This window comes from Diprion similis, chromosome 12 (genome assembly GCF_021155765.1).
Source record: "Diprion similis isolate iyDipSimi1 chromosome 12, iyDipSimi1.1, whole genome shotgun sequence".
Lineage (NCBI taxonomy): Eukaryota > Metazoa > Arthropoda > Insecta > Hymenoptera > Diprionidae > Diprion > Diprion similis.
The window spans coordinates 14568742-14584046 of NC_060116.1; the positions used below are offsets into that span (position 1 = coordinate 14568742).

Here is a 15305-nt window from a genome sequence, read left to right on the forward strand (position 1 = left end):
ACGCCGACGAGGCACGCTTACAATACTTTTACCAACACTGACCAATTTCCATGTAGAACGCAGTTGAGGGAGAAGTTAGGGGAAAATTGAAAGAAAATTGAATGAAAAAGCCAAAAAGTGTGAGACTTATCCTTCGTCCTATTCCACGCACTTTTTCCAGATTCTTACATCATTCACGCATTCATTTACGTCTTCTTAAGAAAAGAATTACAGGATAATTGTACACGCTTCAATTAATTCTTAATATCCCACGCTTGCAAGTACAGGATGAAGATGTGTATCGATTTGTGTCTCCCTGTATCTATAAATATTGATCAAATTATCGAAACTTTGCCAACCGTACGTGTATGCATTACATGTAAAGATACAGTATACATATAATATATACCCTGTTCCATAATAGAGGTGAACTAACGCGGGACTCAAACTGACTGACTTACAACTCGATAATTGCACAGTGTAGAGTACATACACGTGTATATTAGCACAAAAATGACGCGGCGAACAAACTGAAATATTAAAACGATACAATTGCCGGGTGAATTGTAGGAATAGGTAGGTTCAAATTGATCACACAGAAATTAAGAATTCGTAACAATTGCTGCTACCTCGAATTACACATAGTTTCGAAAAATTCGAACAGCTTCAAATAAAAAAGAAAAAAACGCATGGAAAATTTTCCACCAGCAGATCCTGCGGCTCCATTTCACCGTTAAAGTAGGTCCAATTCGAGTGGACCAAAACCGGTGAAAGTCTAGGATAGTTTTTGCGCGTATTTGCAGAGTGTATTTTGGCCGCACGGATGTATGCAAGTATATTTGTAGGTAATGTTCACACACACACACACACACACACATACACAGAGATAACGTCATCTCAAATTGTAATCGATAGAGGGCCGACGTCGTGGCGCCAAAGGATGTCTCTATTATTTTGGTCTACGCGCTATTCCACGCAGTTTCGTTTCATCTCTCCCTCGATTCGCCTTCTCCATCAGCTTCGCATGTATGATAAATAAGTCTGGAGCTGCTTTACCCAGATGGAATAATTCCGCTTGTCTCGAAACGACGCGAGCGGAAGGAATTTGCAAAAAGCGTGCCTCCTGCGTTCCAATTATTTAAGTTAAAAATATTTCACTTTGAAATCAACGCGGATTTCGCAATTAATTCAAACGGATCAAGAACTTGCGGATTCCGTTTTTCCAACGTTTGAAATATTGTACAAATTAATGTCGCACGTGACGTCGTGCAAATTGGCGGGAAAAAAAAAATTTCATAGTTATATACATATAAATAAAACTGGATATTGTTACACATTAAAAATATGTAATTAAATTGTGAATTCGATACAGACTCTGACGAGCGAATTACGGATTCGCGATCCTGTTTTGTTTGTTCAAAAAGATTGATCAAAATACAAAAAAAAAAAAAAAAAAATGAGAAACTAAAGTATGAATAAAAACGCAAAGGACACGAGGCGGTATTTGTTGAAGAAATCTATAACGCGAGAAACAAGAAAAGAAAGGAAAAAGAAAATACTTTGGCCTGTTATCAATACGTCGGGTAAGGGTTGTCGGGACGGTTAGTAGGGGTTTATTTTCTCTAGGGGTGGTTTTGGGTCGACGTTTTCACCGGTTGCAGTACGACGGGCGCCGTACTGGCGTCGGCAGTTACCCCTAAACGTTCTTTGGAGGCGGATCCACCCATGGCTTCGGATTATAAAAATGAAAAGTACAAAAATTTGACTGACAATAGAGTAAAACTGGGGTCGGCTTGTCGCGAGCCTGAGCTAAGACCGATTCACGTTGCCGCGATGAGGTGATAAATTGTGATAAAAAATTAAATAATGTTAAAATAATAATAATAATAATAATAATATTACTAACACTGAAAATAACAATAATAATAATAATAGCAACAACAACACTAACAATAATACGTACACGTATTTTAACGGTGTATACCAGTCCGGGGAATATAAAGTATATTTACAATAGATTCCGAGCGTGCATTATACATTTGTTACAGCGTGAAACGTATAACGAATATTGTTGTTTGTTGTTATGATTCATCGTTGATTACAGCACTCCGTGCATAATTGTAGAACGAATCTCAGTGTAAAATGAAAATTATTTGCAATACGAGGAAACACTCGGTATGTGTTATTAATTAATCTAAAACACAATTAAACACACTGACAATCAGTTATACTATATTGCTAATTCGCTAGAGTACAATTCCGTGTTATTAAGTAAAAACAATCGTAATATAATTTTATCGTATATTAATTAACCGCGTAAGCGGTTATGGGTAAAAACATACGTGTCGATAATTATTAATCGGACACACGCGTCAGAGGGATGTCAGTTTTATTCGACGCTTGACGTGTACGCGATTATATTTAGGTACGAGGTATTCTATAATGCATCTCAGGGCGAGCGATTGCTTTCAATTCATCCTTTGTTTTCGAATTTTATATAAAACATCTACAGTATTACAGATTAATAGCCGAAATGTTGCAGTAAACTTTTGAGTAATACGATACGAAGAAATTGAAAGTGACGAGAAATCAACTGCAGTGAAATAAGATATTATTATTTGTTTGTTTGTTTTTTTGTGTTTTTTTTTTTTTTTGGACAAGAAATCAAATCACCGTAACTCAAACTTGATGATCGTCAATCAGTTTCGGCTGAAACTAACTGTTTCGGGCAAAGATGAACCAGGAAGCTGAAGAGGTAAGATGTGCATGTATATGTAAATATTAAATTTTGGAAGAGCAACGTTTTTTTATTTTAACTTTGAACACTGCATTTCGAAACGTAATATTACTGTCAAATTATGAGATATATTATCACACCCTGCCAAAAAAATTTCTTTGAAACGTTACCGTTTTAAATTCTTACCCTGTTCAATTTCTGTCACGTGTTTCTTGACGTTGCTTACAAAATCACGAAGAGACGACGCAGAATCTTAATAAATTCAAATCTTCAAGTTACTTTCCGCGTAACTGCGTCGCTAATAAGAAAAATTATTTTGGCTAATATCAGATAGAGGCTACGAATCGCAATGCCGAAGGATATAACAGCACAATTCTATATGCTGTTTTGAAAAAAAAAACACACGAGAACGTTATGATTTGACTAAAAAAATAAAAATATCGCATGAGAACTACGAAACTGTTGATCGCACTTTCCGACGACTAATTCACGCCAGAAGTGCTAATTTCCCGTTTAAAATGAGCGAAAAAAATCTATGTCACACTGGGGAATAATTACAGGCGGAAAGAATTTACTCCGAGATTTTTCTTTCTCCTCCGGGGGGAATAATAATTTACACGTGTTGCCGCAAATAGTATACCCCATGCGAGGAAATTATAATTAACTACGTCCTTGACCCTAATTTGTTTAGCTACTGGTAGATTATGCGTAGAGGTGGAGGTGAAAAAATGTCAGTTCAATTATAATAATACGGAGAATTGTTATCGTAACAAAAAACTTTGAGATTTTAGTTTTGCTTGGGATTTTTAAAGTGAAAGAAAAAAAAATTCATCTTTTTCGAATTTGAAATGCAACGAGTTTAATTAACCAAGTCGAGTCGTTTCTCTTCGATCTGAAATATGTAAAAATTAAAATCGATCGACTCGTTTGAGTGAAGTACATTTTATTTAGAACACCATGTATCCCCGTGTGCAAATATTCTGACAAACTTTTCCGATTGACCCACTGCAGCAGCGGCCAATACCGCAGACACTTTGCGGCGCCCTACAGAAAGAAGCAAACTGCAAGTGTCTGGTCTTGTCAGTTTTGATATACGGATGTTTAGCGGCTGTGACCTGGTGCAGATGCGCGAACGTTACGAAGGTGAATATTTCAACCCCTATAATATTACGCCTTTATAACTCGAAGCGAAGGTCGCGGGCCAAACTTTAGTCGACTCATTTTGCCTGACGCAACATGCAACGGCACAATACCGGAACTAATTTACCATAATGCCGTGTAGATACGTACAAAGTTCCCCGCAGAATGCTACAAATTCCGTCAAATGATACAGACGCCACGTTATTTGCGTATAATAATTTATACCAGGTGGCGACAGATTTTACTAAAATAAAATCCCCCGATTTTTCCTGTAAAAATTTGAAAAAAAAACTCAAAATTATCCGACTATTTTCCGTTTTCTCGGTCTGTCGCCACTCTGTTCAACCAGAGTACCATCAATCGGCCAAATTATTACCAATAAATATTATTTCCTCTTTCAGGTTGTTATTGACTTTTTGAAGTACCCGATAACTAGTACAAAACACGTCTCGCCATGCGACGACGGCTACGTTTACATACCGGTTAGTATTTCCACACATTGTATCAGGCGTATTATCTTCTTTTTGTAAATATGTAGATATATATATAATTGTGAAATTTTTCTCTTTCGAAAAGATGAAAATCATACTGATCCTATGAGCATTTGATGCTTTAACGAAATTCTGTGAGTTTTATACACCTGTTTCGAGTAACACTTTCTCGTTTGCTTCTCGGATGTCATTTGCAAAGTTTTAATTGCCAGCGGGAGCGTTCAGCTGTTAGCCAAGTTTTTATTGAAAGAAGAGAGTGTTTAATTGATGCACTCGAAAATTCGTGGGAGCCGAACCAACCCTGTCGAGTGAACGTGAGATAACTTGGTAGAAGTAATTTCTTTTTTCCTCAACACCGCGCATCAGTATATATCTATCACATCTATAAATACGTGCGAAGGAAGAATTAATTTCTGTAAGATGTGATCTCGATTATCTTGTAAATCAGAATGCCATAAAACTTACATAACTAATTAAAAATTTTCCGCGAAACCTGGGATATTGTATTTACGAAATGAGAAATATACCAGGAATCGTATCGAAGGAAAAACGGTTCAAACGTCTGAGAGAATTTTTTTTTTTTTCGATTCTGAGCAAAAACCTGACGTGCGAATATCTCGACAGAGGGAATGCAATACTTCACCGGAGTATCAAAGATCAAGAGAAAGAGAAAGAGAGAGAGAAGAAACATACTTTGCAAAACAAAAGAGAAATAAATGTTGTAATCCTTTCATTCAACTTTGGGGTGCCTCTTTGTCCTCGAGGTGGCATTCATGGGCATGCTGTACCTCGTCTACTTGGTCGAGTGCTACCACTCGCCGATAAGGATCGACCTTTTGCACGCGAGGAGCCAGGACAGCATACTCACGAAATTAGCACAGCTCAAGATGGCCAAGGCGACGATATGGTGGAAGGCGATATCTTATCACTACGTCCGCAGGAAGCGCCAGATAACGAGATACAGGAACGGTGACAACTACACCACGACTCAGGTACGTCACGGGAAATTCTGCTCATCCTGTAACCTCCGGCGAACCAAGGTCTGAAACACGCAAACGATTATCTGTTAGGATGTTGCCTCGATGAAAATCGATACTTAGGTACCTTTTATCAACTTTATCGCGAGATAGTATCAAGCTAGGAAGTTCTCATCGTAAAAAAAAAACTTAAATACTAGAATTATAAACTACAAATATTGCTTACGCAATAGGTTTGAAAATTGTAGAAAATCTAGTAGATTCGTTCGATCTAATTTTACAATGGCTCATTCTTTCGACAAATTCAGTACGACTATCTCGCAATGAAATTAAAATGAATTGTTGATTTTTGGTCAATCTGAAAACTCGTTATTGCACATGTTACACATGTAACGAGACGAATTTTCAAGATAAATTTTTTGCTTCATACAAATTTTTTTTATCAATCAAAATCGTTGTCTTTCTCCCTATTTCTGTTCAAATCCTTGCTGTTTTCCTTGCGCTTTCTTCACAGTTCGAGTATTTATTCTTTCCTGCTCGCCAGCCAGAAAGGATACACAGAGAGAGAGAGAGAGAGAGAGAGAGAGAGAAAGAGACGGATAGATAGAGAGCTGAAGAATTTGGCTCCAGTGTTGGCCCGCTAAATCAAGGGTCTCTGTATAAAATAGGTCAGGGCACTCGATTTACTTTTACATAATGCCCGTCCAACCTCTGGGTATTGTTCAAGGTTATTTTCAAAGCTCCCCTATAATGCTACACGCTATCCGCTTTGCTGCTGGATAGAAGTTCATTTACGGACCACTCGCCTCTAATTCCTTACGTATCCCGCTACCGTCAGCTCCCTAAGCTAAAAGATTATTCACGGTAAACGGCTGCGAATTTTTTCTTTCCTTTTCGATTTCTTTCCGCTCTCTTAACCTGCCCTTAATCTATTCGTTCTATTCTTAGACGGTCAACCGGGACTTTTTCCCTTTCTTTCCATTTTGTTGTCAATTTTTTTTTTTTTTTTTTTTTTGTTATAATTATAGTCAAATTTTTCATTTATACGATAAAACGCAGGCGTCGAGATGAATCGACGTGGATTTATAAACCGACCGGATGTTTGATATCGGCTGTGTACTAAAGTTAATAACGATGGTAATAAAAGTGCGAAGGCATGAAAAAATTGATTGTATGTACATACACAGGTAAAAGTTTTTATACCTAAAGGAAGGAACGTGTTTGCCTCGGTTTGTGCTTCAGGTCTATTACGAGAGGGTGAACACCCACGCGGCAACCTCGTTTTACTTCTACGGTTACTGCGGCGTCAAGGACATCAGCAAGGAGTTGGTCCTGGACCCGAAATTACCAATAACGAAAATATCACTGACGAAGGGGTTTGCCTTCTCGAACATGAGGTCGGCGACTGAATTCGAGGAGGCAAGATCGAGGTTCTTCGCTGAACAGGTAAGACGAAGTGATCAATTCATGTAGACCAGGTTGAGGATAGCAAAAATTGATACTTCAATCTACCTAATGCTCCGCGGCTGCGGTATAAAACGCTTCGTTATACCAATAAGTTATACCTATATATTTATCGATGCGCTGAAGACGTCAAGGACTTGACGGCACTTCATCGTCCGCCACTCCTCCTTAAATCATCATATTTCTTTCCCACATGACGTGTGTTTCCGATCGAATGGTGCGTACACAACACTCGCAGGAGCACAGGGACGACTATATGGAGATGCGTGAGGGCCTGGATCTGGGCTACAATTTTAACCCAACTTCCCTTGTTGCTGTCCTCGGAAAACCCTGGTTCACAAACGCTTACGTCTACTGGAGTCTGAGCGCCCTTCTCCTTAGCTGGCCCTTAAGGATAATCATCGAGTGCAACACGCAGTACACAGATTACCAAGTAGGATATCGATGATTCTTACCGGTCGAGGGTGAATGGGATCCACATTTAGTTAACAGTGAATCGAAAGTTAGGGAGAGAGAAAAAAATCGTTTAAAAAATCTCTAGTAATATAATTTTTGGAAACGATATGATATAGTGAACACGAGTCAAATGACATCCTTGCTATATATTACTGACATGAATCTGAAGAAATGCATTGTTACTCATTGTTTCCAGTGGCACACTTATAACTAATTCATATTTAGAGAGTGAAAGTTTTTTAACCAATTTCCTAAATATTCCTAACTTTTGAATCACACGGTGGGGCCCACTCACCCTTACAAGCGATCGGATCAGAGTATCCGTACTAAAAAAAAAAAAAAAAAAAAAAAACAATTGATAAAAATATTTCCTCATTTCTTGAGATCACAAAACTCTTCGGCGTCAACTACGACGCGCCGACTGCAAGTGGACAGCCGATTCACGCCTCATCGAGCCAGCTCAGCGCTCCTGGTTCCTACATGCTGGTTCCGAGCTACAGCGAGGCTCTCCTGATGGAACCAGCACCGGTTCCGGTTCGTTCCGGAGTCAGCGAGGAGCCCGGCACAGACATGGTGCCTAGCTACTCGGAGGCGCTTCTTTATGAGCGGGCGTACGACCTCCAGGGTGAAGTTAGGGTCGAGCAGTGCACGGAGGCGGCTGGCAGTTCCTCTGCAGGAGGCTGCGAATGTCCGTGTCACGGACAAGTTTGCGAGGCGGGGATTCCCGGCGGCAGCAACCGAAGCTCGATGGAGGTGTCGGAGGAGGCGCAGGACAACTGCTCGGTCGGTAACGTCGGCAGGCCCTGCTCGAGCTGCAGTGAGGAGCCGATCGGCGCCGGGCGTCCGGATTTCGTGCCCAGGCTGATCGGCGGAGGGTCGAGTCGCGGCTCGGCGGAGGCGCTGAGTCAAGGCTCAGAACCGGGAAGGGTGGGCTCGCAGGATAAGCCGCGGCATATCCTGAGGGAGAACTCGGAACCGAACCTAAGAACGAGCGCCGACCAGCTCTTCTGCGGTAGTGTTCCGGTCTTTGGTCGCGGGGCCACGCGGCTCAGCCTGGAGAACATCCTTGAGCACGACGAGACCGTTGAGCCGGACTTCGGCACCCGGGCTGAGGCTCTGATCCTTGAGGAGGATGACGATTTCGACCCGAAACGTCTCGCCGGTACGAGTCGTGGCGCCATTCCGAAAACCCTCGAAACCGCCGCTGAGCGCTCGAAAAAGATACCCAGCTCCAGGACCTACTTCTGCATCAAGTCCATCCTCAAGCAGCACCGTCGACGATACACCCTTGTCACGCCCGAGGAACTCCAAAACCTTGTTGGCCTCGAGCAGAACGGCGATGTCGCATCTACCAGCCGCGGATGCAATCCTCAATGCTGCGGTGCTCATTGGGAGAGAATCGACGTCAACTCGAACACTCTGGAGAATGGTCTGCCGCGCAGGGGACAGCAACCGTTTCAGGGCAGCCTCGACAGCCTCAGTTCAGGACGTTTCAGTGAAGCCTCCTCTATGCACAAGCGGGAAAACTCTCGTACCCTCATCTTCGCCAGTCCCATTCAGGAGATATGCCCCAGCGATCCGTTCGGCGGAAGAACCTTAGTGCCCAGCGAAAATCCACCGAATTACGAGGATGCCCTGGATCTTCCTGTTCTCTCCAGGCTAAAGCGGTCGGTTATGATTTAAATTGAAAGTTTAATTGGTCTCTGTAGTTTAGAAACGAACACGATATTACAGTTCGTTTTTACCGACCGTGCTAAAAGTCACTTACTGTGATTCGACTTTCAGGAAAATTGAGCATCTACTACGATTCCCCTAGTTCTCCTGTCTTCCCGTTGGTTGAAAACTAGGGAATATCTGTAATCAGTGCACACTTTTTTCCTAACTTGAAGTGGCGGAAAACAAATGCTATTTTACACGGTCGGTAAATGGTGATAATCCGACGTGCCGGACTCATACTTTCATTTGATACCGACAGGTCCTTCACGGAGCGTGAGACGCGAACCCCGGGGGCTGGGGTCCGAAAACACCATCGTACCTTCAGCATAGAGCCAGAGTATCTATTCTCAGGAAACCGGGGAGTCGAGAGACGCTGTCAGGGTGACGGAATGCCTTACGACGTCGTAATCCCGGTACAAAATAGCAGAGTTATAATGCCGAGTCAGTATCGGCGGACTGTTTCGGAGGACGGAGCTTCCGGTTCGAGCAGTTGCTGCCGGGAGCAGGAGCCGGAATCCGGAGGCCGGCTTTCGAGGCTGACGCGTTCCCTGACGGAGAGAACGTCGTCGAGGAGAAACGGGGAACGTGACTTCCGGAGGAGCCTGACGGACAGAATCGAATTTTCGAGAAATCGTCCAGGCAGCAGGAAGGTCAATATAAACATGGAAACCTCTTTATAACAAGTCCGATACGTTAGAACAGCTTTTTTTGACGACGTTATGAAAGTTTTTTACCTCAGTGCTGCTTATATTATTTTTCAACATCTTCCTCGGGACAAAGTGTTCCTCTGACAGGATTGTAATGATTTTAATATTCTATTTCATTCGGTTTACAAAATTTACTATACATGTATACTTCGTACGAGATGTTACGTCCTGCTGAAGAGTATTGGGAGCCAACGTATGGACGAAGCTGTATATAAGCAATATGGCGTCGGAGACGATGATCAGCTGACGGCTTTATGCAAATTATGCGGATTATAGGATACAAAAAACTTCTCGCTAAGCTGTTAAGCCCTTATTATGTTGTATCGATTTAATAGAGAGTAAAAACTTGACGGTAAAAATGCTTTTATTATGAAATTCGGCAGTTGGAATTGTTAGACAGTTTTTGCCGACAAATGGCGTCTTCCGATGTGTTGGTTCCTAATACACGTATAATCGTTCCTGCAGACCTCGATCGCTCAAATTTAACGCACGATTTGACTATGGAGATAGTAATTACGTAGGAAACTTTTCAATTTATCTTTTGGAAAATGTGTTACTTTTAAATGTCGAAGGATCATTGAACTCAACAAGTCAAAATATGTAAGGGCTGAAAAAGTGCCACGTTAGTATGTAATTTGAAAGAAAAAAAAAAAAAATTTAATTCGAATGTCGATCAATTATTACTATATTCTATATCTATAGGTGTAATATATATTTACAGGTACTGATAATTAGGTGTTCATTATTTTTACAAGGACCAGATACCGAAAGGTGATCGTCGGTGTTGTTCCATATAAACAGTACGTTTCTCTCTTTGTAATCGATGCTATTTTTTCGCATAATTGCTGAGTGTGATGTGCTAAATGATGTTCCATCGTTCATTTTTCTCCTTAGCTTAAGGACTAAGCGTGTAATCGATATTCGAAGAAAGTTTTTGAAAGCCAGTGTTCGTACATGCGGATATTTAGAAGCTAATGAATGTGGGATTCTGAACCGTTGCATTATGAACTTATCTTGATGGATCTATGTATAACATTAATTATGCTAAGTCAGTGAGTAACTAAGGTTAAGTAAGTAATTAGCGATAAGACGCGTAGCGACCCACGGCAACAAGGGTTTGCGCAAGGCTTAAGGGGAAAAAAGCAGGCAAAAGAGTAGAAAGACGCATACTCGATAAACTTATGGCTTAAATCGCTGCGCCGCGCAGTTAGTACATAAATATAAATATAAATATAAATATATATATATATATATATATGTATACGTATACACAATTAATATACATACCTAAACCTAGCTTATATACATAAAATATTCAAAGAGCCGAGCTTTGAGTGTCGAAGATAATGTATAGAATATACATACACTCAATTAGCTAAAGCATCCGCGAAATGCGCGAAATTAGGAAAATGTCACGTTCCAGCGAACGTATTATATTGCAAATTCATTCTCGGATACGTGCCATTGGGAAATCATTTCGGAGAATAAGGAAAATCCGTTAAAAAAGTATACATTATCGTTGTCGATTTTCTCAAAATTCCACCTATTTTCCACCAAACAAGAGTTGTTAAACGAATAAAAAAGCGAATTCTACCGTAAAGAACTCATTGCCAATCGGAATGAGAATGAAAATTACGAAATAAGAATACAGTGCCATACAGCATAATTAGTAATACCGTATAGAATCTATTATTATACATATAACGCGAACCGTTCTCAGAGAATAATCAAATATGATCGATACGATTACACACATGGTGTATAATAGCGAAACTACGATAAATCGAGGAAAGGATGATTTGGTCAATGTATTATACTAATTCCTGCCAGTCTGGGTATTACACAAAAATGTTACGCCCGAAAAGAGGGAATCACTTGCAACGAGTCCCGAACGAGGGTGGGAAAAATGTATTGAAAAAAGAGAGAAAGAGGAAAAATCGTGATACTAGCAAAGTAGTTATTGTATATATATATAAAACTATAATATATAATTTTATATATATATAAAACTATAATATAAATATACCTGTATTTTATCTTACAATTAGTCAGGGTTGATTTGAAGCTTGAGCTTAATTAAAATATTCAGGGCACACACCGTGTGTGGGAATTTTTGCGCGCAATTATACATATAATAAATATATTGATAATAGTAGTAATGATAATAATAATAATAATAATAATAATAATAACGATGATGATGATGATGATGTTCAGTGCAGCGATACTCCAGTGTGTATGACGTGTAACAATTAATTGTGCGCAACCACAAATTATTATTATTATTACCATTATTACTACAATACGATAGTAAAATAAACTGGTGCAATTCCTTCCAATGGTAATATAATAATAATAATAATAATAAAAATAATCTAGGCAGCACGAGCAGATGATAAAAAAAAAAAAAATCATAATATGCGTCCTCTAGGCGAATTTTCTCGATCAGTGAGGCACCGCATCTCTGCGTATTACGTACAAGCGTTATTATATTATTGTATAATTATTGTATAATCATATATACCTATACTTAACGTTCAGGTGTTCTCTTTGTTGATTATTGCTACGTATTATACATATTGTAAAATTATAATTGTTAGAGTATAAATCTCGTAATTTACCGGTGTACCTTATATTATGTACGTCAGCGGTCGTATATATATAACTATAACTATAAATCTATATATACATTGTATAGTGATGCATTTATTAATATAACGGGGCCTTAGGACGTAACGTATAAGAATTATACTTCGACACGTACTTATACTATTATAATTATTGCATTATTACTTGAAATACTGTCGGCGCGTTATACTTATATATATATATATATATATATATATGCTTTACATTAGTCGATTATATTTGAGACCAAGTTTAAAGAAATTATGAGAAAAAAAAAAAAAAAAAAAAAACGAAATACGAAATAAAATTTAACTGCTTTCGGTTTATAATATTGTACGTATACGTTGCGGTAAAATTAATAAACACTCTGTTATATACAGTACATAAAAAATATAAACAAGATAAATTGCCTCGACGCTCGAAATGTAAATTACCGTCAGAGCATGTTCTCGCAACCGGAAGGGAATCCCTAAGAAAATTTTCCCGCGAACGGCTAAATAATCACGATTATCTAAGAACAATTTCGGAAGCGGCTTTTACAACGTCGAAGCCCTCCGTGACGGGATAACGACGTTCAGCATCCGGTTTAAGGGTGCAGAGAAGGAGATGGTAATAAGACTTGTGTTATAGTACGGTAGCTGAAAAAACGAGTCAACTAATGTAATTATTAAAATAGTACTTCGATAAAATCTGAACGCCTTTGCTTGATTATTATGGCTATTATTATTATTATTATTATTATAATATTCTTAGGATATTTCAGAAAGTGGTTCAGAATTTTGTCGAGGTATGCATCGATAGCTCAATATATACATACATACATGCGTACATTTACATGCATATTAATTTACTTAAGTGTAATATCGATATAATGAAAGTTGTTAAATTTAATAATCATAATAACAATAATAATTATGATGATGATTATGGAAATCATACTAAAATAATATATAAATATATATATATATATATATACATATTTACTGTATTTATACCTCAAAGCTTAATCTCCGCGTATTTTTGACTATACATACTTATATATATAATGAGCAATTAATTGTACGGTGTATTATATTATATAGGATATGCGTAATTCCTATAGCTTCTATTAAGCCTGCAAATGAGGATATGTTATTGTTATTATTGTTATTATAATTATTTAATCGAGGCTCGGAAACATGCAGCGCATATTAACATGTACCTATAATGATATGTACTGTAGCAAGTAGGTTCGGAAAATAAACTAATTATCGCGTTATTTCACTCATCGCTAAAGGTATTTCTTAACGTTGATGAATTGCGTAGCATCAGTTGTTATTCAAGCTATTAATTATTATACATATATTTATACGCGTACTTGTTAGACAATCGAAAACAAAAACAAAGAGGAAAAAAGAAGAAAAAAAAAAAAAAAAAATTATTCAAGCTAAGCAAAATGGCCGTATTTTGTTTTGTTTCTTCTTAGTACTTCACTCAACTATAGCACAAAGAGATGACTAAATAAATACATGAATGAATAAACGTTATTGAATATAAATATTGAAAACCAAAACTTATGCCGTCTAAAAAAAGTGCTCTTGAATATGAAATGAAGTAAAGAGAAAAAAGAAAAAAAAAAAAGAAAATCAGCGTGAAAAATATATAAGAAACGTGACGATTACAAGAATTAAAAAAAGAATCGATAATTTCGTAGAGTTACGAAGTGTCGTTCAGTCAAAATGTACCTAATCTAACTATTACGATACAAAAAAAAGTTATTAAATGTATAGATGAATAAATATATATATATAAATATGAATATTACGTCATTGCTGTACGCCGATAGCGTATAACTGTGAATAATAAATGTTGAGTAATACAATTCGCGTCCTTTCTGTCTCTTGTGTAACTATCATTACAATTTTCATTCTTGAATAACACATAACGCTGTTTAAAAAATTTCCTATAAAAATAATGCTTCATAATTACATACTATAGGTATATTCAATCAAGTGATATGGGAAACGCATTTTACAAATAAACGATGGAGAAAGTCGAGTGAAATGAAATTAACGAATTTGACGAAACCATGTGTGCGTATATAAACGCCAAAGCAACCTGCAATAATACTTTTGCTGAAAACACAAGTATTGTTGCAACTATATTATTATTATTATTTCAACAATAGATATTTTACACGTGTAATAAATGGTAAATACGATAATAACGAAATCAATGTCAAAATTACAAAAATCCGACCTTTTCTTTCGCCGACGTTCGGTGATGATGTGACAGAAATTATACACATTATAAAATAAGACGTATACGCCATGTGTTATGATCTACTGTGTATAAAGTATGTACTGACATAATTATCTCTCCAGAAATGAAGAAAAATACGAAAAAAAATATGAACACTTTTTGAAGTATAGTATTATACCGTGTGTCCATGAGGAAAGTGCCCACCTTATGCGCATGCGTCAAGTCGTTCGAATTCTATTGGCCGACAGTGACCGCCTGCTTGAGCAGCCGGCGCAATAGCAATTGCGACTGCCAGAAAATGTCCCTAGGAGCCCACCGTCAGCTCTCGGCCAATAAAATTTGAACGACTTGACGCATGCGCATGAGGTGCGCAATTTCCTCATGGACACGCGGTATATATTGCAAATACGCACACACGGGCGTGAAGATCATTGTGTAAGAACTGCATCTGAGATAATTTTATATGTCAACGTCGGAATATTAATCATTAGACATGATTAGAAATAACTGAATTTTATCTTATTATTATTGTACCATGAATAATAATTGTTTTACTTGTCTGCGGAATAAAAGCAGATAAGAATGAAGCAAAACGAAAAAAGAGATTTTATTCAATTACTTCATGGATATAATAAATATATATGCATACGTATGATTTTTTTCAGGACTATTCCAGGAGTTCCTGGGAGAATTCATTGAAAAATTTTAGGCCCATAATTTGCTCTTCTAATGAAGTTTGAGAATCCGAGAAGTTGAGTAGACAAATTTT

General features: G+C 38.1%; 1 protein-coding gene across 1 annotated transcript; it reads left to right on the forward strand.

Annotated features, from left to right (window-relative positions):
• Positions 1–1802: 1802 nt before the first annotated feature.
• LOC124412945 lies at positions 1803–10005 on the forward strand. Its single transcript, XM_046893182.1, has 9 exons — positions 1803–1817; positions 2641–2734; positions 3728–3859; positions 4258–4338; positions 5112–5339; positions 6567–6770; positions 7027–7221; positions 7629–8911; positions 9220–10005. Exons 2-9 carry the CDS (start codon positions 2714–2716, stop codon positions 9638–9640), a joined length of 2565 nt encoding a protein of 854 aa, XP_046749138.1. The 5' UTR covers positions 1803–1817; positions 2641–2713; the 3' UTR covers positions 9641–10005.
• Positions 10006–15305: the final 5300 nt, after the last annotated feature.